The 22,427-nt window shown below is 44.0% G+C and overlaps 1 protein-coding gene across 1 annotated transcript in view; it reads left to right on the top strand.

Moving 5' to 3' along the window:
- Positions 1–22,427, top strand: part of dbpa (D site albumin promoter binding protein a) — a 43,446-nt gene that overhangs the window by 16,879 nt on the left and 4,140 nt on the right. The window contains exons 4-5 of the mRNA XM_040022987.1: positions 19,266–19,519; positions 21,902–22,427. The exon at positions 21,902–22,427 is cut by the window's right edge and continues 4,140 nt beyond it. Of these exons, the coding sequence (XP_039878921.1) occupies positions 19,266–19,519; positions 21,902–22,117 (470 nt within the window). The 3' untranslated portion in view covers positions 22,118–22,427. The remainder of the gene's footprint in view (positions 1–19,265; positions 19,520–21,901) is intronic.

Here is a 22,427-nt window from a genome sequence, read left to right on the forward strand (position 1 = left end):
GGTCCAGGAAATTGAGAATCACTGCTCTGAAGCCAGTTTTGGCCACTGCTCTCAGGATCAGACCCTCTGGGGCCCATGGGTGGGTGGTCTTAGGTGCTTGCCAACAACCTGAGTATTCAGTCCTGTTTTTCTAATCAATAGACATAAGTACAATTACATTTAGTACAGCCCCTCACCATTTCACATGCTCAGTGTTGCTCTGTCAAGTGCAAGGTGGCCTGACACCTTCTCCAGCACAATAATGTGGTGAGACATGGAGGAGCACTGGACTGCAGCTGCAGTCGGCTATGAAGAGCGAGCTGGGTGTGAAGGTGAGACTATCCCACCTGATCTGGTTCCCTACATTTGGCTGTTGGTAGTGACTGAGGGAATAAGGAAATTATCTTCCTCTGAAAGGTGACTGGACGCGCATACAGATCTGTACCAATTGAAAACGATTTGATTTTCCCAAATAATTTAGTTGAATCGGTTGAGATTCTACCGTAGACTGTCGACTATGTTGAATCCACTGGCAGTCAGAAATCGAGGATAAGCTTGTTGTCCATGTTTGTGTGCAGAGTGATGTTTGATTCTTGAAGAAAAAAAGGAAAACTGTCAGACTTTGGTGTAAGTTCTGAAAGTTTCTTCTTCTTCTTCCTGTAGTCGTTCCTTTTAGGGTTTCCATCGTGTATCATCTTCCTCAATCTCACTCTATCCCAGACATCCTCCTCTGCCACACATCCTCTTTCACCACATTCATGATGCTCCTCTGAGGAGTTCCCGGTTTCCTCCATCCTGGCAGTTCCATATCCACTGTCCTTTGTCTAATGTATTCCAGTATATGTGCTATCCCTCCTCTGCACATGCTCAGACCATCTCAGCCTCGCCTCTCTAACTGTGTGTCCAAACTACTCAACCTGAGCTGTCCCTCTGATGAATGCTTCTGTTACATAATTCCAGCTATTGATCGTGCTATGGAAGGAAACAGCAATGCCATTGGCTGTCAGAGCAGAGTATTTGGCAGATGTGAAATGGACCAGAAACACTGGCTATATTTGCAAAAGTAGCAAGAGGTGAAATGCATTTGGTGTAAAATACCTTCAGAGTAAGGAGAATACCCCGGGAAAGGCAAAGGACACACTGGAGTGATTATGTCTATTAACAAGGCTGGAAAAACTTGTGTCCTCTGGAAAAGCTGGAGTTGTTAGTCAGGCATAAGCAGTAGAAGCTGGATCAGGGGTGGGGAATTAACTTTCCCAAGGGGCCACATGAGAAACTGGGATTGTTGTGGAGGATGGCACCAGTAAGCTGCACTCTCTCCTTATAAGCTTGGAGAAATTGACTGGATGGATATTATTTTTTGTCAAACTTAAAACAACCACGCTGATGAGATTCAACCTGAGTGGCGCATTTTACATGAGAGAAATCAGCTTATGTGATGAAGCCATTATTTCTAAATTACCGCTGTGCTGCAGTTTTTTGTAACTCGATGCAGTAACTCATGTTAAAAGTTCTGAAAGGGAAGTAAGTGGTGCTTGAGATGGGATGGTTTCAGTAGTGTTTCCAAAATCAAAACTTTTATAGAGTCAAGATCTCAAGACAATATCATATAAAATCGCTGTCTTTTTAGCAACAACATCAGTCTAGCTTAAGCAGATTTACATGCGACTTTTTATTTATTTACAATGATTGGTCAACAGCTTGAATAAGAACAATTATTTTACAGCATTTTGCATTTTGAAATAAATGTAAGTGCATTTTATCTATAGTTCTTATAGCCAATCTGAATATGTTGCTAACAGTCTGCAGTCCAGCCACTGCAGCACATATTTCTGCATTCACTTTCCCTCAGAGAGACAAGCTAAGCACGGATTAGGTCATCCCTGGCCTTCAGAACAATATATATAAATAAGAGTTGTAATCTGCTTTTAACCAGAGAGCTGTCTAACTTCAAGCTGAAACCAAATACCAGCATCTAGACTGGCAGAATCCAAGATAGACCCCTCAGAAATCATCACCAGTCAAATGAAATGTCTAATTCTAGATGATAAATTATGAATTTGAATAGAATATGAGCCGGGTAAAGAGTGAAAGAAATGGGCTCCTGTGCCTTTAAAAAAGAAGGAACGAGAGAGAGAATGCAGGATAACACCAGGCTGAGGCATCAGGCGGTTTAACATTCAGGATTGTGATTAATCCCGGCGACAGAAGGGTTAAAACCAGACACTGACTCTGCACAGAGAGAGGGAGAGAGAGCGAGTGAGGAGTGCTGGAGGGGGAGAGCGAGCACTCAGTCAGGAGAGTTGCTTTGCATGTTTTGAAATCTCTCTCTCTCGCTCTCTCTCTCTCTCTCTCTGTCTCTCACACGCTCAGGCCATGTGCGGCCGCCACGTCACGTGCCGCTGCAGAAAGCATCAGAGCGAGAGAGGCAGGAGAGCTGTAGAGGGAGAAAGAGAGAGAAGGGAAGGGAAGGGAGGGGTTGGAGGAGGAAAGAGAGAGGTATGAGGAGAGCGGTGGGAGAGGAAACAGTGAAGATTACAGAACGAATAAACACTGAGGACAAAGCAAAGCGGAGATGAGGAGGTTTGGAAAGAGAGAGTTTAAGGGCAGCAGAGCTAACGCAGATTCATGAAGCAGTGCATGTATGATTTTTTAAAAAGGCTAAAGATGATAGAGTCACATTTCTGTCTTATTACAATGCCCAGATAATGTTTCCCCATCTAGACGATAAGAATTTAGCACTCCAAAGAAACCAAGAAACAAACCCTTCCATCAAAACGAGTTTGGCTCTGATTCCAAATCCTCTGTTTGTGCGTTCACCAAAGTGCGAATGACCTTTAAAAACACACGACCCCTTTTTTTCTCGGTCGTCCTCTTCTGTGGGTAAAAGCTGCACACACACCGGTGACAACCATCCGCCTCCTCTTTCCCCTCAATGAGATGAAGAGGCTAATCACATACTGCACATGCAAGCTTTTCTTAAACAGTGCTATTATTCTTTACTATCTGAGCTTAGGAGGGAGAAGGACTGAGCCACGAGAAAACGTTTTGTTCACAATCTGCTCTTTTCCATCTGAACATCTGGCTAGCACTGGTTATGTCTGATCTGATCACTTTCATACTGCTAAGTGCCATGTGTCCGGCTCCAGTGTGAACTGGAGTGCTGCCTGAATTGTACGCTGTTTGGTTCGAGTAGTGGTGGCCCAACAAGTCGGAAACTTCCAGTGATCCCGGTCACTGTTGTTGGTGTTCTCCGTGTTTATTTTTACTGAGCTTTGAGGTCCGAACACTTAATGATTTATTATGATGTTCTGATAAAGCTGGACATCGCATGAGAATCACATCAAGCATGTGAAAGAGGCTCAGATCTGACATGGATTGTTACAAATAGTCTGCTTCGGACACATTGAAACTTCAGCGTAGGCAGAGGAGCTCTCTGCACGCTTGCTAGCGGTAAATGAACCATACTATTATATGAACTGCTCATAAATTAGAGCAAATTTGTGCAAGGGAGCAGTTAGTTCAGAAGTGAGCTAATGTCCTATTTTAGTTTGTCAGACATTGTTATTCTGACATGCACTTTGTCAGGTGACAGCTGCTGTGTGATATAATTTAGTAAAATCAGAAATAGAATAAAAATCCTCAACACTTTTAATGTTTCATAGCAGCAACAAGATTTGTCAATCAGCTGATCACACCAGGGTTACATTGTTCTCATTCGTGGGTGCTCGAGCGGCTGAATTTACCTTCAAACATTAACCACAAGGCTCCTTTTGAAAGTCTGGGTTCTCTTCAGTTTGTTATGGTAGCTTTTCTGCCAAGCAACTACAATGCAGGGATGCCTACTGTGCATACTTCCTCCACGGCAATTAGAAGTCAGTATATTACGAACAATGAAAAGCCTTAGAGAGGACAGTCAGTATCTGCACAGCCACATGGAAAACATTTTTATTCTCTGCTGTTCTCTATTCTCCTGTTGTCAAAAGAATATCGTGGGCCTCCTCATACAGAGCCGCATGTCCCAGCATTAATATGTTTTGATTTATTTTCTTTGTGGCACAGCTGTACAAAGCACATTTATGTTCACTTCAGTGGATTTGAGTCCTGTTGTAGTTTGCATAATATTTATGGCAAGCCTTTTTGTGCATGTGTCTTTAAAGGAAACTCTGGCACAGAAAACCTCTCTTCATCTCAAGCACGAAGCATGACGGCAGATGCTGTTTTCAATCAACAGCCGCTCTTCAGGGTTACGAGGAACCTGCAAAGTCCCGTGCCACGTGGGGGTCTTTCTACATGTCTAGTCATGTCCTGTGCTCAGTGTGCCATAATCAGATCTGACCATTGGCAGAGCACGAGCAGTGATTTGGAAAGAGAGCAGAAGAGGAGGTCACCGTTATATCCAAACTGCTGTGACATAACTCCCAGCCAGTGTGTTGACAATAGGAACAAGACTCCCGGGGTGTGTCACCTGGACTCAATTGTCTCTGGCATGTGTGTTTAGGTGTGTGTTGCGTTTCTTCGCCCTCGTGAACGTGCACGTGGCCGGCTCTGTTTGTTTGTGCGTGCAGCGGCGAGTCTGAGCCCGTCTGGGTGTGTATGTGGGCGTCGGTGTGAGTTCAGAAGTTGACAGTGAAGTGAGACATGGAGACAAAAGCCAGATGCACAAGAATCAGTGAGTGGAGACAAAAATAAGATCTGAATCATGGGACACTCGCAAAAATCGCTCCAAGTTAAAACGCCTAGGTCTGTTTATTTCTTTTACCTGCAATTAATTTAATTTAATTTGTAGTTTTGAAATCTTTTTTTAAAAATACAAACATGAAACATGAAAATGAAAGTGCAAATTATAAGACTACAAATTTTAAAAAATTATAAAAAAAAAATTCCAAACTATAATTGAAAAGAGTGCATCAAAAATTTCATTAACATTATCATAAAAAACATGCGAGTGTCCAAAGCCTGCCGAATTTTAATTTGATAACTACTCAATTCTGACTCTTTAGAAAGTGGAACCAACAAAAAGTGAGAAAAGTTATTTAACTATCAAAACTGATTATTGATTATTGCAGTAATTTACTGATTTAACCTCCTAGGACCTGGCGTCCACATATGTGGACATCACATTTTGGGTTATTTAGACCAAAATACTCAATTTTGCTCTACAAGGGCCTGATATCCACTTACGAGGACATAATACTGCTACTGTTCTATCAAAATTTTAAACAAATATCCTCATATGTGGCTCTTATTTTTCATAAAAACTAAAATAATGTAAAAAAAAAAAATCTGGTAAAACTTTGTTTTTGCATTCATCGGGCCCCAATATGCCCAAAGTATCAAAGAGAAATAAAAAATGCATGCTGTGGAAGAGTTCGGGTCTTAGGAGGTTAAATTAAATTCATATCCGGCTGTAGCACAAAATTTATAATTTGGATAAATTAATTCAATTTTAAGCATTGACTTCCATAAAAGATGGAGCTAACTTTTGGGTCTGTAAACGGAAGCTAAGGGAAGTGCCTTAAGCCTGCATTATCTCACTTCCTGTGTGATGGCTTTTGTTAGCCTCAGTTGCTAGTTTAGCTCTTATTTAATGCAACAAGATGATTATTTTATGAATGATGGTTTCATTTAGCATAAAATAGACGTTTTATGCTAAATGAAAAGGTCTTGTAATCAACAAGCTGCTACCCTGTGATCACCTTAGTCTAAGTGAGGATGAAACTGCTCAGCTTGAGGCTTCAAAACAGGTCTTTACTAATCAGTGGGTCGCTGTCACTGGGAGCACGTCCGTCTTTTATATCCCGTCTGTGCTTTTACATAAATGTGAAGTTTTATTTCTCCTTGAACTCTGATTAATATTCAAACTTGTGTTTTAGTAGCCATCGTTTTTGCTATTGTAAATTTATCGACCAGGCAAATACGTCCTATTATTAAAGTAAGTTAGCTGCAGCCCTGTGTGAGTGTGTCAAGCAGCCATATCTGTAAATTACGTGAAAGATAAACCTTGCAGTTAGTTGTATAGATTCCCTGATGTGTTTAACCCAGATGGGCAAAAGTTAAACTTGGCAGCAGACAGCAGCAGCGATGAGGAGTGTGAATAGTTGCCTCAGCGTTTACATTGCAGGGAGGGGATCCCGCTTTATGTAACGCACTTCCTCGTCTGTATTGCGTTGCCAGCTAATGCTCTTGAGTTAAAAACAGCTGCTGGCAGAGCTCACAGTTCATGTCCGTGTCATCTGTGACAGAAGCAAACCAAACAGGAAATGAATCGCTGCTCTGCACCTTTATCTCATTACTGCTCCCAACTGGAGGAACACACTTGCTGTATCTCATAGTTTGTTTCCACTACTGCTTTTACATCTGCTACCACACCTTTTACTGGCTGGACTCTTCGATTGTTATCATAACTTGCTGAGTAAAAGGAAAGGAGCAGAAGAACACGTCGTTCCTGTACAAACAATAAAGTTAAACCAAGCAGAAACAGGACGAACGCTAACATTAAATGAGACCACCAACCATCTAACTGCACCCTCAATGTGGAGTTTAATGGCTGAGTGTTGTTTGTGATAAATTTCTTTCACTGGTGTATCTGCTCTGAATTTTTCTAAGTTGTTTTTCATAACTGATGTGAAAAACAGCTGGTGTGCAATAACAGGAATGGTTCATCTGATATAGTAACAAAAACGAACAAATAGAGGTTACAGTAAAACTAGTAAACCCTATCATAACTGTGTGTGCGAACATGAGTCTTTCACTGAAAAAACTCCCAAAAAACAACAACAACAAACCAAATAAGAGAGAAAGTATCGGCGTTTTATTACTGCCTGTGGAAATCGTGTACATCACTCCTCTCTGTTTGCTGCAGCTAAGTGGCCATCTCTGTATGTTTGCAGACTTTTCTACTGGTTGGTTTCTATATATAATTCTCTGCTGAGGCTGGTTCCCTCTTATCTGTGTACATACAGTGTATGTGTAGCAAATATAACCAGTCTGGCCTATGCCATCACAATATTTTACAAATATTTGTCCCCAAAGTCAGAACAGAATAAGAGAAAAAAGCTCATAAATATGCTGCTGGGGTAATCTACAGAAGAGACTGAAACTGTCAAAAGTGGCTGTTAAGGAAAAATCAGGTTTAAAGGGTTGGGAAAATAGTTCCAATGCTCAATGTCACTGCTATGAATTCATTTGAAACTGTGACTTTATTTTTATCTCCCTGCACAAGGTCTGGATGTTGTGTTCACTTGCCTGTACCTTGTGATGTTCACACATACATCGTAGGCTCTGCAAAGATTCAGTGCTTGCTCTCAGGGGATTTTCTCACTGTTGGGGATTTTTTGGTGATATTCTACGGTCTTTACCTTGAAATATAAAGCGCCTTGTTGCGTTGTTGTTGTGAGTTGATGCTATAAAAATCTAATTGAATCAAATTGAAAAGAGAATTCCTCCTTGAATCGCTACCTTATCGTGGTGGAGGGGTTTGTGTGTCCCAGGGATCCCAGGGGCTATGTTGTCTGGGGGCTTTTGCCCCCTGGTAGGGTCTCCCATGACAAACTGGTCCTGGGTGAGGGACCAGACAAAGAGCGATTCAGAAGACCCCCATGAAGAGAATATCGAGGGAACAGTTTACCCTGCCCGGGATAGGGTTACCGGGGCCCCGCCCTGGAGCCAGGCCCGGGGAGGGTGCCCGAGGGCGAGCGTCTGGTGGCCGGGCCTTAGTCCATGGGGCCCGGCCGGGCACAGCCCGAAGAGGAGACATGGGCCCATCCTCCCGCAGGCCCACCACCCGCAGGAGGCGCCATAGGGGTCGGGTGCATTGTGAGCCGGGTGGCGGCCAGGAGCGGAGGCCCTGGCGGACCGACCCCCGGCTGCCAAGACTGGCAATAGGGACATGGAATGTCACCTCTCTGGTGGGGAAGCCTGAGTTGGTGCGTGAGGTTGAGAGGTACCGGCTAGATATAGTTGGGCTCACCTCTACGCATTGTCTGGGCTCTGGAACCAGTCTCCTGGAGAGGGGCTGGACTCTGTCTCAGTCTGGAGTTGCCCCTGGTGAGAGGCGGCGGGCTGGGGTGGGTATTCTTATATCCCCTCGGCTTGCTGCCGGTACGTTGGGGTTTTTCCCGGTGGACGAGAGGGTTTGCTCCCTGCGCCTTAGGGTCGGGGAACGGGTCCTGACTGTCATCTGCGCTTATGCGCCGAGTGGCAGTTCAGAGTACCCAGCCTTCTTAGAGTCCCTGGGGGGGGTGCTGGAAGGTGCTCCACCTGGAGACTCTGTTGTCCTGCTGGGAGACTTCAATGCTCACGTGGGTAACGACAGCGAGACCTGGAGGGGCGTGATTGGGAGGAACGGCCTCCCTGATCTGAACCCGAGCGGTGCTTTGTTATTGGACTTCTGTGCTAATCACAGTTTGGCCATAACGAACACCCTGTTCGAACATAAGAGTGTTCATAAGTGCACGTGGCACCAGGATGCTCTAGGCCGTAGGTCGATGATCGATTTTGTAATCGTATCACCAGACCTGCGACCATATGTTCTGGACACTCGGGTAAAGAGAGGGGCTGAGCTGTCAACTGATCACCACCTGGTGGTGAGTTGGATCAGGTGGCGGGGGAGGACGCTGGACAGACCTGGTGCACCTAAACGCGTAGTGAGGGTGTGCTGGGAACGTCTAGCAGAGGCCCCAGTCCGCGAGATCTTCAACGCACACCTCCGGCAGAGCTTCAACAGCATTCCGAGGGAGACTGGGGACATTGAGTCCGAATGGACCATGTTCAGCGTCTCCATTGCCGAAGCTGCTGCATTGAGCTGCGGCCGCAAGGTGGTTGGTGCCTGCCGTGGTGGTAATCCCCGAACCAAATGGTGGACACCAGAGGTGAAGGGAGCCACCAGGCTGAAGAAGGAGGCCTATCGGGCTTGGTTAGCCTGTGGGACTCCGGAGGCAGCCGACAGGTATCGACAGGCCAAGCGGAATGCGGCTCGGGCAGTGGCTGAAGCAAAAACTCGGGTGTGGGAGGAGTTCGGAGAGGCCATGGAAAAAGACTTTCGGACTGCCTCGAAGAGATTCTGGCAAACCGTCAGGCGTCTCAGGAGGGGAAAGCGGTGCTCTACCTGCGCTGTGTATAGTGCTGGCGGAGCGCTGTTGACGTCGACTGAGAAAATTGTCGGGCGGTGGAAGGAATACTTCGAGGACCTCCTTAATCCCACTGACACGTCTTCCGAGGAGGAAGCAGAGTCTGGGGATGAGGGGTATGACCCGCCAATTTCCGGGGGCGAGGTCACTGAGGCAGTTAAACAACTCCTTGGTGGCAGAGCCCCTGGTGTTGATGAGGTCCGCCCCGAGTTCCTGAAGGCGCTGGATGTTGTAGGGCTGTCTTGGTTGACACGTCTCTGCAATGTTGCGTGGAGATCAGGGGCAGTGCCTGTGGACTGGCAGACCGGGGTGGTGGTCCCCATCTTTAAGAAGGGGGACCGGAGGGTGTGTTCCAACTACAGGGGGATCACACTCCTCAGCCTCCCTGGGAAAGTCTATGCCAGGGTGCTGGAGAGGAGAGTTCGTCCGCTAGTCAAACCTCGGATACAGGAGGAACAATGCGGTTTTCGTCCTGGTCGCGGAACACTGGACCAGCTCTTTATCCTCTCGAGGATACTTGAGGGTGCATGGGAGTTTGCCCAACCAGTCTACATGTGTTTTGTGGACCTGGAGAAGGCATTCGACCGTGTCCCTCGGGGTGTCCTGTGGGAGGTGTTGCGGGAGTATGGGGTGTCTGGCCCATTGCTACGGGCCATTCAATCCCTATACAACCGTTGCAAGAGCTTGGTTCGCATTGCCGGCAATAAGTCGGACTCGTTCCCGGTGGGTGATGGGCTCCGCCAGGGCTGCCCTTTGTCTCCGGTTCTGTTCATAATTTTTATGGACAGGATTTCTAGGCGCAGCCAAGTGGCGGAGGGCTTTCGCTTTGGTGGCCTCAGAATCTCATCTCTGATTTTTGCGGATGATGTGGTTCTGTTGGCTTCATCGGGTGAGGGCCTCCAGCTCGCACTGGAACGGTTCGCAGCCGAGTGCGACGCAGCGGGAATGAGGATCAGCACCTCCAAATCTGAGGCCATGGTTCTCAGCCGGAAAAGGGTGGAGTGCCCACTCCGGGTCGGGGATGAGTTCCTGCCCCAAGTGGAGGAGTTCAAGTATCTCGGGGTCTTGTTCGCGAGTGATGGGAGAAGGGAGCCGGAGATCGACAGACGGATTGGGGCTGCGGCTGCAGTAATGCGGACGCTGCACCGGTCAGTCGTGGTGAAGAGGGAGCTGAGTGTAAAAGCGAAGCTCTCAATTTACCGGTCGATCTACGTCCCTACCCTCACCTATGGCCACGAGCTGTGGGTAGTGACCGAAAGAACGAGATCGCGGATACAAGCGGCGGAAATGAGCTTCCTCCGAAGGGTGGCTGGCCTCTCCCTTAGAGATAGGGTGAGAAGTTCGGCCATCCGGGAGGGGCTCAGAGTAGAGCAGCTGCTGCTCCACATCGAAAGGAGCCAGCTGAGGTGGTTCGGGCATCTGGCAAGGATGCCCCCTGGGCGCCTCCTGGGCGAGGTGTTCCAGGCATGTCCCACCGGGAGGAGGCCCCGGGGCAGACCCAGGACACGCTGGAGAGATTATATCTCTCGGCTGGCCTGGGAACGCCTTGGTATTCCCCCGGACAAGCTGGAGGAGGTGGCTGGGGAGAGGGAGGTCTGGACCTCTTTGCTTAGGCTGCTACCCCCGCGACCCGACCTCGGATAAGCGGATGAAGATGGATGGATGGATGAAAAGAGAAGTATAAATTAAGCTTTGCACCTAACAGCCAGTCTGATGAAGAGGAGTGCAACTGATAGCTGGAGTCAAGTTACAGTAACATAGTCTCTGAACTTAAGAAGTTCTACAGTTTCACTCCGAGCCCTCTCCAGTTTTTCCTCTCTCTGTATATAGGCAGAGTTTAACTAGCAGCACTGGCCGCCCTCGAACAGTGTTGGAGAGCTCCTCCTCTGTTTCTGATTGTCGGTTGCATCAGTAGAGTCCCAGCTGATGTGTTTTGCGACACAGCATGAGGCAAATTTTTGACTAAAGTTGAAATATTTTGACTCGTATTAACATGAATTTGCATCACATGCCGTGAATTTGCCGCATTGCATAGAGTGTGTATGTAAGCACCATGACCGTGTTGGTAATTAAGCTAATATATCCTGCGTCATTTCAGAAGTCATTTGCATTTAGCCTGTTTTATTGTGCAGTTTGAGAACAAGTCATGAAAACTGAGACGCACAAGAGAGGGCGACTGGGTTGCAGCAATAAAATGCCATGTAGGCTCACTTCGGTGCTGGGAAAACCAACAATAATGACTACAAAAAAAAAATCTTTAGCAACGTGTCTTTGTCATATAAAGCTAAAAGTAACAGCAGAGTAACAGCTAAAGCAAAATCTGTGCACAGGACACATGCGAGTCAGAGTTAGCAGAGCTTCTAATTGCAGTTTAACTACAGTGCCGTATTTCACTGTAATGAAAACTCGCCGAGGATGGAAAACCAATGAAAGCGTACACAAAAATCGACTCAATTACAGTGATTGCAATAGATGTTAATTGTTACCTCCATCCTTGTATAATTAGCATAATTACTATTCTCCTGGTAATTGCTTTGTTTCCCTTTATTACACAAGAAGCTGCTGAAACAGGAGAAGATTGAAAGGGAAAAAGTTCTGCGTCAGAGAGCAGAAGTTGTCGCCGCCGCTGTCGACGATGCGTGCACGAGGAGGATTTTGTGCCGTACTAACAGATTTTGTTCCGCCTGTTAAGCTTTCCTACATTTCCCAAAATGCCTCTTCCACACAGAGCAGCTCTTAGTTTGTTGCATTCCACTTTACGTGTAGGTGGACCCGGTGAAAGTAAAGTTAGATCAAACAAGAGATTAGTCAAGAGGAAGCGTTGCTCACCTGACTCTCAAACCTCAACCTGTCTATTTTCTGCTGCTGTGGGCGTCTCTGCCCACGACAGCTGATTCCTCCCGGTACGATTTCTGAACATCCAAGCAGCTCAAGGACAGAATCTAAAACACTTTTCCTCAATTTTTTTAAGATCATTGATTCATGTTCCGCTATGAAAATTCTGTTTGACTGTGAAAATAAAAAAAACCCCATCTTAGCTGTCTTAGAAGAGGACCAAAATGTTTTTGATGTTTTTAAAGTTAAAATACATCACCCAGATTCATCAGTATGCCTCGGTACGCTCCATCCGAGGATCAGCTCTTCACGTCCTGAGGCGATTCCTGCGATGGAGATTTCACACGATGGAGAAGCTGTTTTAAAACGAGGCATTTTTCTTGATTTGACGACAACATGAATAAGAAATGAAAGGGCTAATCTTAAACCTTGAATTTCATGAAATGGGACCTTCAGAGACCTTGAAAAGTCTTGACTGCGTCGGAGTTAATGTAATAACTTTCTTGTTGGTGCTCAGGTAGAAACGTCGGATTTAAATGTGATATTTGTGGAGTTTTAGCAAATCTTTTGGGTACAACTTGCTTCAATCCAAAACCACTTCAGTTGAACTCCTTGCCCGGAGCTGGAGGATGACAGATTGACAGGCAGTGACATGCGGAGAGAGGAAAACGCATAATCTCAGCTAAATTAATGAAAGCAGAGAGGGAATCCGCGAGTCAGTGGCTGCTTCCTCCAAATGGCTCCCGCTCTCAGACAGGAAATGAAGCCAGACGAATCCTCGCTTGGCAAGTGTTTACCCAGCAGCAGCGGGAGTCGTGTTCTTGGAGCAGTTTCAACTTTTTGCCCAAAATGGTTGTTATTAGGACGGGGCTTTGGGCAGACTTATCCAGGATCAGCTCCGTCCAGCTGCCAGAGACACAGATCAAGCCAACAGCAGTTTATTTGGTGGTCTCACTGCTTCCTGGGCAAACAGATGGATCAGAGGATAGAAGAGATTGGAATATACAGTATGGTGCATTGCATTTAGAAATGATGAGGGTTTGCAACTGTGCATGAAGAACCGTACAGCTTATAGCGACGGGATGTTTTCACTGTAATTCAAATCTTTTCTGTGTTTTAATATTTTATTGGGCATTTTTTTAGTTGTTGCTGTTATTTTGGAAAAAATGCAAATAATGACAGATAGAAAAATAATTATCATTTTTTTAATGCCATTTCCTGTGGCCAAACTGCAAATAAGAAAATATGAGTTTGGTGTAGCATGGAGACCCTCACAGCAAGAAGGTCCTGGGTTCGACTCCAATCCTAAATTGGATATTTGGAGAAAACAGTTGGATGGATATGAGCTTAAAAACAGACATAAAGAATGTGCCTTGTCAAAATAATGAACAGTAAGGTCTATGCAGAGCAAATCACCATGTTAAAACCACACTCCTTTTGTAGGTGTTTGTTGACCTGTTGAGGCCCAGGTGTGGCTACTTTTGTCTGGCATCAGATATAGGTAGTGTATCCTTTGGGTCCTTTGGGTGAGGAGCCTCCGTGGATCAGACCTTTTCTCGCTCTTCCTACGGCAGCGGTCCCCAACCTTTTTTGCGCCACGGACCAGTTTATACAGATAAATACAACAAAATAAAACTAGTACCGGTACCGAAAAAAATAAGATTTATTCATAACACACGTGAAAAGACCCAGGAAAACCGAGTTAATGATAAAAACGATAACAAAATAACGCTGAAAACCGATAAAAACCCTGAAAGCCATACATTTCACACCTGAGCCTCAACTCTCGTGGCCCGGAACCAAACGACTCACGGACCGGTACCGGTCCGAGGCCCGGGGGTTGGGGACCGCTGTCCTACGGTGTTCAGTTGCAGAGGGATCTGGTTAGTTTGGAGGACTGGTGACACTTTGGGCTCTTTGTTTTGTTGATCCAGCGGTTCCTGAGCAGTTTTGGTGAGTTTGAGTGTGGAAGGATCCACTGTGGATGGTACAAGTCAAAGGAACCAAGTCAAAGGAATGCATTTTAACAATATGATCAGTTCTATTCACTTTACCCGTCATCAGTTTTGTGTTGGGCTCATTTTTAAATCTTCGGGTTCCAAATAGAGACAGAAACGCCTCAAATGCTGCTTTGATTGAGAAATCCAATTTGAATATGTTTACTGATGGTGCCTGTGATTCAAGTTTGATTAACAAATCACAAAGGAAGAAGCCATGCTTTTGATTTCCAGCGAAGGCCACAGTAGGAGGAAGACTGGGATCTTTTGAATTAAATTTCTTTTTCGTGAAACACTTTAAGAGAACGTTTACACAGCCACACACTTTGTGCACAGAATTTGTTAGCACGTGTCCCATTTCACTAAAAACAAATATTGCGTTACTATAGCTGTGTTTTCCTCCACAGAGGTATTACTGTCAACAGATACATTAATAATTACTTATATGGATTCAAAGCTGTATCTTTTATAAGATTCTGTTTGCTTATTCCATGCTTTATTTACTTTCTTCGTCTACTTTCTGACCCTCACTTTTACAACTAAAGATGTTTCAACAATGAGAAATTAGTAAACAGTTTTATAACTGTAAGTTTCCATCTGGATTTTTCCATCCGTTGTTTACGCCTTCAGATTCTACACTAAGATCATGAATGTTTGCAGGGATTTATTTGCAGCTTGTGCAGGTCAGTTCTGTAATTCATGTATTTAGGAGATGACAGTGGTGTCATTAGATAACGGCGCAGATATGGGTGAAATTCAAAGTTTGGAGCTCAAGTCGCATTTTGTCTCCTCTGCCAAAGTGTCAAACTCTGCAGGGTGACATGTCGCCTACCCTCGATCCAGTAAACAAACCACTGGGTCTGTGGGCCCATGTGACTTTTGTATACAAACCTTGGTTTGATTGCTATTGGGCACTGGAAAACCAAAATGACCAAATACACAAAAAAGTCATCTTTTCCACTCAGGCTCGGAGCAAAGAATAGCAGCTCTGAAGAATAACAGCTGCAGAGGGCAGAGCATAGTGATGCATGCGTGTCACACCGGACGCTTATGTAAATCCAGCCTCTCATTTCAGATAAAACAAAAAAAAAAGAACCAAACAAACAACAACTGTGGGATGTTTTGGCAACAAGTTGTGTAAAAGTGGAGGCGAATGTCAGATCGACATCAGCGTGGAGTCATGATTGGATGTAAACAGTCGTAAGACTTTTTTTTTTTTTTATCTCCGAGTTCAGCGCAAGTTGAAACCTGAAAAAAGCCACCATTCAGAAAGTTTACATACCCACAGCCTCCCACTCGCCACGCTCAGCGTGTAGTCAAGTGTTTTCAGCTGGATTTTATTGGGAGAACACGGTGTGGCGATTTGACCCTTCGCTTACCTCACATGTCCCGCCTCCTGCCTGTCATAAAGCCTGACTTCCCAGAGCCCGTGGAGGATTTGGTTGTGGTATTGTGGCTGACATGAAAACATGAGGGACTGCTCACAGCAGCAGTTTGAGTAGAAAATCAGTGTCAGTCCTGCCGCTCTGACCGACATGTCTTTCCCACGTTTCAAAAAAAAGGAAAGAAATGCTTCAGAAGCACAAAGGCTGCGACAGCTGAGGGCTTTTAGAGGTTTTCTGTCATATGACAAAATTATGTCATTCTATTAATGCTAAATCTTCACAATCTCTCCTCACTCTTCCTGCCTCCTATCTCTTCTCTGCTTCATTTGCTCAAGTGTCTGAAATCTTTCCACGGCTGTTTTGGTTGATTTTGGTCACCAGCTTTGAAGTTATTTATAATCTGTGGCGCCGAGCCTGGAGCTCCAAAAAAGCGTCTTACAAATGTCGCCACAGTGGAGGTCTGCGTAGTGGCGGATGATTGCTCAACTAGCATTTTTATGCCTCTATTCCAAGGAAGAAACATTTGCGGGGGGGGGAATATGTTTTTTCAATCAGAAACGGGAAAGAAATGAAGCAGCTGGCTGAAAATAGAGCCGCTCTTCTATTATAGTGTTACATTCAGAAATATAGCTGCAGGGAAAAAGCTTCACTGCCACACAGTTTAATATCCGCATCCAGGAATCGCTTCCACAGATTTTTCCCCCTCCCCCACTCTGCCACGCTTCCACTTCCCAACATTTAAATAATTGTGTTCATTCTTAATTATTTGAACCCCCTTTTAGTGCTTTGGTAGCTCATGTAAAAGTGGCGTTTGAGTAAAGCCAGCTGGAGTCAACACAGGGGGAAAAAAGTCCACTGCAGCACCATCTCTGAATCATCTGCTCTCTTCAAATAGTTTTTTTTCTTTCCTTTCTAACCACATTTGTCTAAATGTGTGGCTCAGGCATAATCATTCTAAATCTTTAGCCAGCACTAGGATGTTCTTTTAAATATCAGACACTGCAAAGGGTTAAAGAAAAAAGCTCCTCTCTTCTGCATGTCGTAAATCGAGTATGACATGTTCCTGGCTCGATGGTGACACTTGGTGGTGACTTGGCATCACTACGGAGAGACAAGATGCTTCTTGTCGTCGAAATTTGAAGTCGAATGTGAAGAATTAAGCGCGTTGTTAAAGGTGTAGAAGAAACGGTGATATGTTCAGGTTTAATGGGGAAAAGCATTTGAATATATTGTCCACTGTGTATGGGATAATCCTCTTTATGCTTATCTCAGTGGGAATCATTCCTGGCTCTCTGCTGCTCTCTGGATAAAGGATGAGAGGCAGAGTGTGCAGCACATGTGACTCTGCAGCCAGCGGCCTCTAGAGTCCAACAGCAAACACTAAAGCTGGAGGGGTTTGACCTGAGTGGGATTTAAACACTGAGACAAAAACGTCTCCCCGTGCTTTGCTGCTTTTTCCCAAAACCTTTTTTTTATGATCTTGAACATACTTGAATTAGATATTTTCATCGCCCAAAAGAGTTATAAGTGCATATCTTTGTATATTCAGTCCTTCCAGAGGTCCTGTCATGTTTAGCGCAACACTGGACATCGAAACCTCAATTATTGAATTTAAATAAAATTTTATCTTGATTTTATTTGCTTGTAGGCGGAGCTCTCTAAAGCTTCTGTCTCACCTGCAGATTTAGATATTTAGAATTCAGTGACGCTGATTCATTTTTATCTAGCCGAAGGAGCGATGCATCTGTCCGTCCAATGAAAGAGTCGCTACTCCTCTCAGGATATTGGTCCAATTTTAGTGAAGTGAGATACATTTGACTTTGATGTCACTGTTAGTGTAAAGCTGCTTCTCAAATGATCAAATATCATTTGTCATTGTCACTGGATTTGAACTTTCATTAGTTTGTGCAAAACAGCCCAGAAGGCAAGAAAAGATCCCCCCCCCTCCTCGTACAGGCACATTACAATAACCTGTGAACTGTGATGGATCATGATGAAGTAACACGTCACTGACATATTGTAAAAATGAGTATTTTTTAGATGCATCTGTTTCTTGTTTAGTTATTAAAATGAAGATTATACATAGACTTGGAGAGGCTGTTACCTTTTTGCATGCAGAGTGGTCAGAAATCACCCACAGGCAGAGCTGATAGCAGCATCGGTGTCAATAAAATCTTATCCATGTCCATCCCCGGGGCTGTTTATTTTTCATCCCATAAAAACAATAAATTATTAAAATATTCTGAGTTCAGAAAGTTTGATCTACACTATAAGTCAAAGTTTGCAGAAGTCAGTGCAATTCAGATGGATAAAAGCTGAATATAAGACAAAACAAACGATATTAAAACATAACCAAAAATATACAATAATAAGCTCTTTAAAATAAATTCAAAGGACATAACATCAAATAAATGACAGTGAAATATCAGCTCTACAGGTAGAAAAGAAGTAGAGTGAAATAAATTGAGAACAATCAGAGCGTACTGGAAATAAACTAAAAACACATCAATAAATAAAATAAATGTATAAGGATAATAAAAACATAAAATAAAATAAAAGGTACCATCATCCAAAATGTCAGTAAATAAATATAAAACAATAAAAAAACGCTGGTTAAAAACAGTTTAAAGCTGAAAAGTCTGTCTCCTGGTGTTTCATAGGGCAGACATGTCAGGCTGTATTCAGAGTGTAGTCATGTTTGTACATCAGCTAAAACTGATAAATTCACTGTGACCATCGAGAACAAATGTAAGTGTGTAAATGAATCTAAATGTAATTACATTGTATTATATTTAAAGGAGTAACAATTTAACAGAGTGTTTTTCCAGTGTCCTGATTGGTGGGGATTGTTTCATGTCGTCATCTTCAGTTCGCATCTCTGTGGCGTGCGACCGTCCTCGGTCAGGGCAGATGGGCTCTAATCTGCAGATAAAACTAGATGCTGATGATTGGACAGCTAAACGAGTAATTAAGCTGCTGATTTTGGACTGTAGTGCAGATTATTGTTCACTGGAAAGACAATTAAGACAACAAGCGCTCGTATTCTTTCTCTCTGCTCCCTTCTTGTCTCTTTTTTTAGTTTATTCGCACAACAAGTGTCACATATTGCCCACATAAAAAATGTAATTAAACTGGCAAAAGTAACACATGAACAATTAACGAATGGCACCATAAAAATGATGCACTGGCAGGGATTTTAATAACCGATAACAAATTAAGAGGCAGTATGATTTTTAGTTATGTAATAAGATCTAATATAAATATCTGAGACACAAAAAAAGAAGTTCAGAGAAAAAGCATCTCTGAAGAACTCAAATAATCTGCTTCATCTGGATGTTTACAGTGTGATAAACGCTACCATGAAAACATCATCAGTGCTCATGTCATGTTTGTGTATCTGTGTCCTGTCCACACTTTAACGTGGCGAGAACAGCCTGCAGGCTAATGTCACAGTCCGCTGTCAGTAGCTGTTTAATGATCCTGGTGCTGTGACTCATCTTAATCTCAGTGTGCGACCCTCTGTTTTATATGTTACACACAAAAAAAGTGATTTTCATGTCAGTTTTCCGGGTGGCACGAGCAAATTTACATGTGAGAAAGAGTTCTGATGGCAAATGTTGTACTTTAATTCTCATGAACTTTTTATTTCCAGTATGATGATTAAGACAATTTTTAAGGGATGCCAGAATATAGCTGACATCACTGAAACTTGATTTATTTTATAAGGAACCGTGTGGATTCATGTATATTATATATATAACATGTTCCTGCAACTAGAAGCTCACTAACTCACTAATCTGTCCAGGTACTCCACTTCTCATCCTCTAGAAACTGTGATGGGCTTCAGCTGATAACTGGAAGATTGATTATAGATGGGTATCTTAGCTGACAAGCTAATCATTTGATCTGAGATAACCAACATTTTCTTTCTCTTCCAGGTGGTCAGGCAGTACCTCAGGACCCGTCACCCCCCTCTACCTGCCCTCCGGCCCCCCCTGGACCTCCAGCCGGCACCAACGGCAGCAGCGACATCATGGTGAACTTTGACCCTGACCCGGCGGACCTAGCGTTGTCCAGCGTGCCAGGCCAGGAGGCATTTGACCCACGGCGGCACCGCTTCACGGAGGACGAGCTGAAACCTCAGCCGATGATCAAGAAGGCCCGCAAGATGCTGGTTCCTGACGAGCAGAAGGTACTACATCTCCCACAATCCTTTTGTTTCCTTTACGTCCAAATTCACTGCAGGAAAGGATTTTTAAAGCTGTTTGGGGAAAGAAAATGCTCCGCTGCTTGCTGTGTTTCTAATTTAATGGCTAGTAAAATTTAAATATATCCATAATGGACCAGTTTCCCGTTTTAAATTTAGTTGTAGAGTCTACTTTTTAAAAATCTACTTGCAATTTCAAAATTGTTTTTGCAGCACAAGAACGCAATTTTAATTGTATTCAAAAATAGAGTTTGGGACAAATTATTTTATAAGATGAAATGAGTAAAATCAAATTAAATACTTAAAATATAATAAAATAAAAATTAAAAATAAGCCCCACTAGTAAATCTCAGGTGTTGTAAAGATACCTAAAGATAAAACCTGCATAAAGATTCACATATAGCTCAGCAGAAGGTCACATTTTCGTTCAGCATCTGTCTTAAATAGAAGCCACAGCCACGTTGTTTCATTTTAAACTCTAAACTTCATCATAACAAAAGGCCACGGCTCTGACAGCTCCTGTGCGGAGTGAGAAAAAAAAACGAAGTGAGCGTGACGCCCACTGGTATTGATGCCTCCTGACGGGAATCCTGAAATATTTTGTACTCAGCTCATTGCACACTAGGAAAGTCTCTGATCAATGGCTCGTGCTTTCATAGTTCAGTGCGGAGCAGCTGCAGCTCCCGAGGCGTTTATAATTTATGGAGAGATGGAGGCGCTCACCTTGCTCTGTTCAGCCGTTGCCGGTTTTATAAATCATATATAGGAAGGTTGGAAAAATGATCTCCGGCCAGAGTTAAAGATGAAGTTGAGAACGGCTTCTCATAAACGAGCTTTAATATTCCGCTCTACGGTTAAGATTTATCTGCTCTCATGAGCAGGAAAGTCTGGCTTGGATTAAAAGTTATGAAATAATCCAGGATCTAATTAGTGTTTATATTTACACAAATCAGAAAGCAGCAATATTCCCAAGATCTCTTTAAAAATGTTGCAGAGGGATACAATAATAGCTGTGTTTAATTGTGGAATGATGCTAACTTTAACCAGATGTTAAAGATCCTTATTAAAGCTCTCCATGAAGGCAGTGAAGCATGTGGGCTTGCTTCACTGCATAAATCTTTCAGATAGATATCTCTACAAGGTTGTACTCTCAGATTGACCTCCTATTTTGCTCTATGGGTCCCAAAGTTTAACACAACATCAGGGCCGCTTCCAGTCTTCTTCTTGCGAGACTTTCATTGGCCAACAAATTCCTTTCCTGGCAAAAAATCCCCAAAGTAACGTCGCAGGCTTTTGTGGGGCCGGAGGTCATGTCCGCGGCGTATTTATTCATTCGGCTGAGGCGCTCGGCAGGTCAGAAGAGAGCTGCATTAGGAATGACATGCCTCATAAAAAGTTATTGATAATGTTTTCACAAGCACTTACTGGTGTTTTCCGTCAAACTGATTCCTTTTGTAGTCATTGCAAGATGAATATTATTGGTCTTTTGTGTATGCAGATCAGTAGATTGCTAGAAGGCTTTGATGTCTATGCATCTATGTGTGTCTGCTTTTTTTTTTCTTTTTTATGAAAAGGTGTTTTAATATAAGAAATTAAGAGTTAGAGTAAAATAAAATAAATGGTAAATGGCCTGTATTTGTATAGCGCTTTTCTAGTCCCTAAGGACCCCAAAGCGCTTTACACAACCTGTCATCCACCCATTCACACACACATTCACATAGAGTAGCTTATTTTACACCGTGACCTGCAGGCAATAAAAAGCACAGAAAAGCTGTTGTTGGTAATTCTAACTGCAGTTTAAAGGAGTATTTCATATATATATATATATATATATATATATATATATATATATATAGATATATATATAAACCACAGCTATCCTAAACTACTTTCTTCACTCTGTAAATCTGTTTAATGAATGTTCATCTTCTCTACGCTGCCATAGCAAACATTTACTGCTGAGAAGCAGTAAATGTTAACCCCTGAAACATTTTAATTTATCTAGTGCAGCTACAAGCTTTAGGATAAGAAGTATAGCACTTTTTATGTGGTATACGTCACACCTGTGTTTGGGATGTTTTATGCTTTTGAATCCAACCACAGTCATGCTGCTCATAACTGAGTGTCATCATGGTGACGTTATAAAAATGGCAGTCATAGTTTTGTTATTCTGTACCTGTGACTATTCAGCTGTTTCCACCTTTCGTTCCTTTCTCCCATTTTTGCCACCCTGTCCCTCATCAAATGACTGAACCTTCTCATCCCACTCTCTCCTCTTCTTTTGTTTTTTTGTTTTTTTTCTTCTTCTCTCCTCCCTCCACCTTCCTCCCCACACACCCCAACATACCACACCGCCGCCGCCGACAGGATGAGAAGTACTGGAGCCGGCGAGTGAAAAACAACGAGGCGGCGAAGCGCTCGCGGGACGCCCGGCGACTGAAGGAGAACCAGATCTCAGTGCGCGCGGCCTTCCTAGAGCGAGAGAACGCCGCCCTTCGCCAGGAGGTGGCCGACATGAGGAAAGAGCTGGGCCGCTGCAGGAACATCATCAACAAGTACGAGAGCCGGCACGGAGACTTGTGAGGAGACGGACGGAGGCGGAAAGGGCGGGAGGGGCATCGGAGATGAGACAAGGGTACAAGGCAACCCAGCAACAGCAGCACTTTAGTTGAAGTGGCGAGTCGGGGGTGGGGGGAGGCTGACGTAGATCTGCAGTAAGCACCGTGCGACACCGGGCGCAAACGCCACAAGCGTCTTTTAGCGCGCGCTGCTGTGCTTCAGGATGTCATGACAGGAAAGCACAGCGGCGCCACAGTTTATTTTCCGAGTTTGACTCTGTAGATGCTGCTTTGCTGAATCCACACACCGTACTGTATCACCACCTCGTGACACC

The sequence above is a fragment of the Simochromis diagramma genome, unplaced genomic scaffold (assembly GCF_900408965.1).
Source record: "Simochromis diagramma unplaced genomic scaffold, fSimDia1.1 OVJJ01000307.1, whole genome shotgun sequence".
Taxonomy (NCBI): Eukaryota; Metazoa; Chordata; class Actinopteri; order Cichliformes; family Cichlidae; genus Simochromis; species Simochromis diagramma.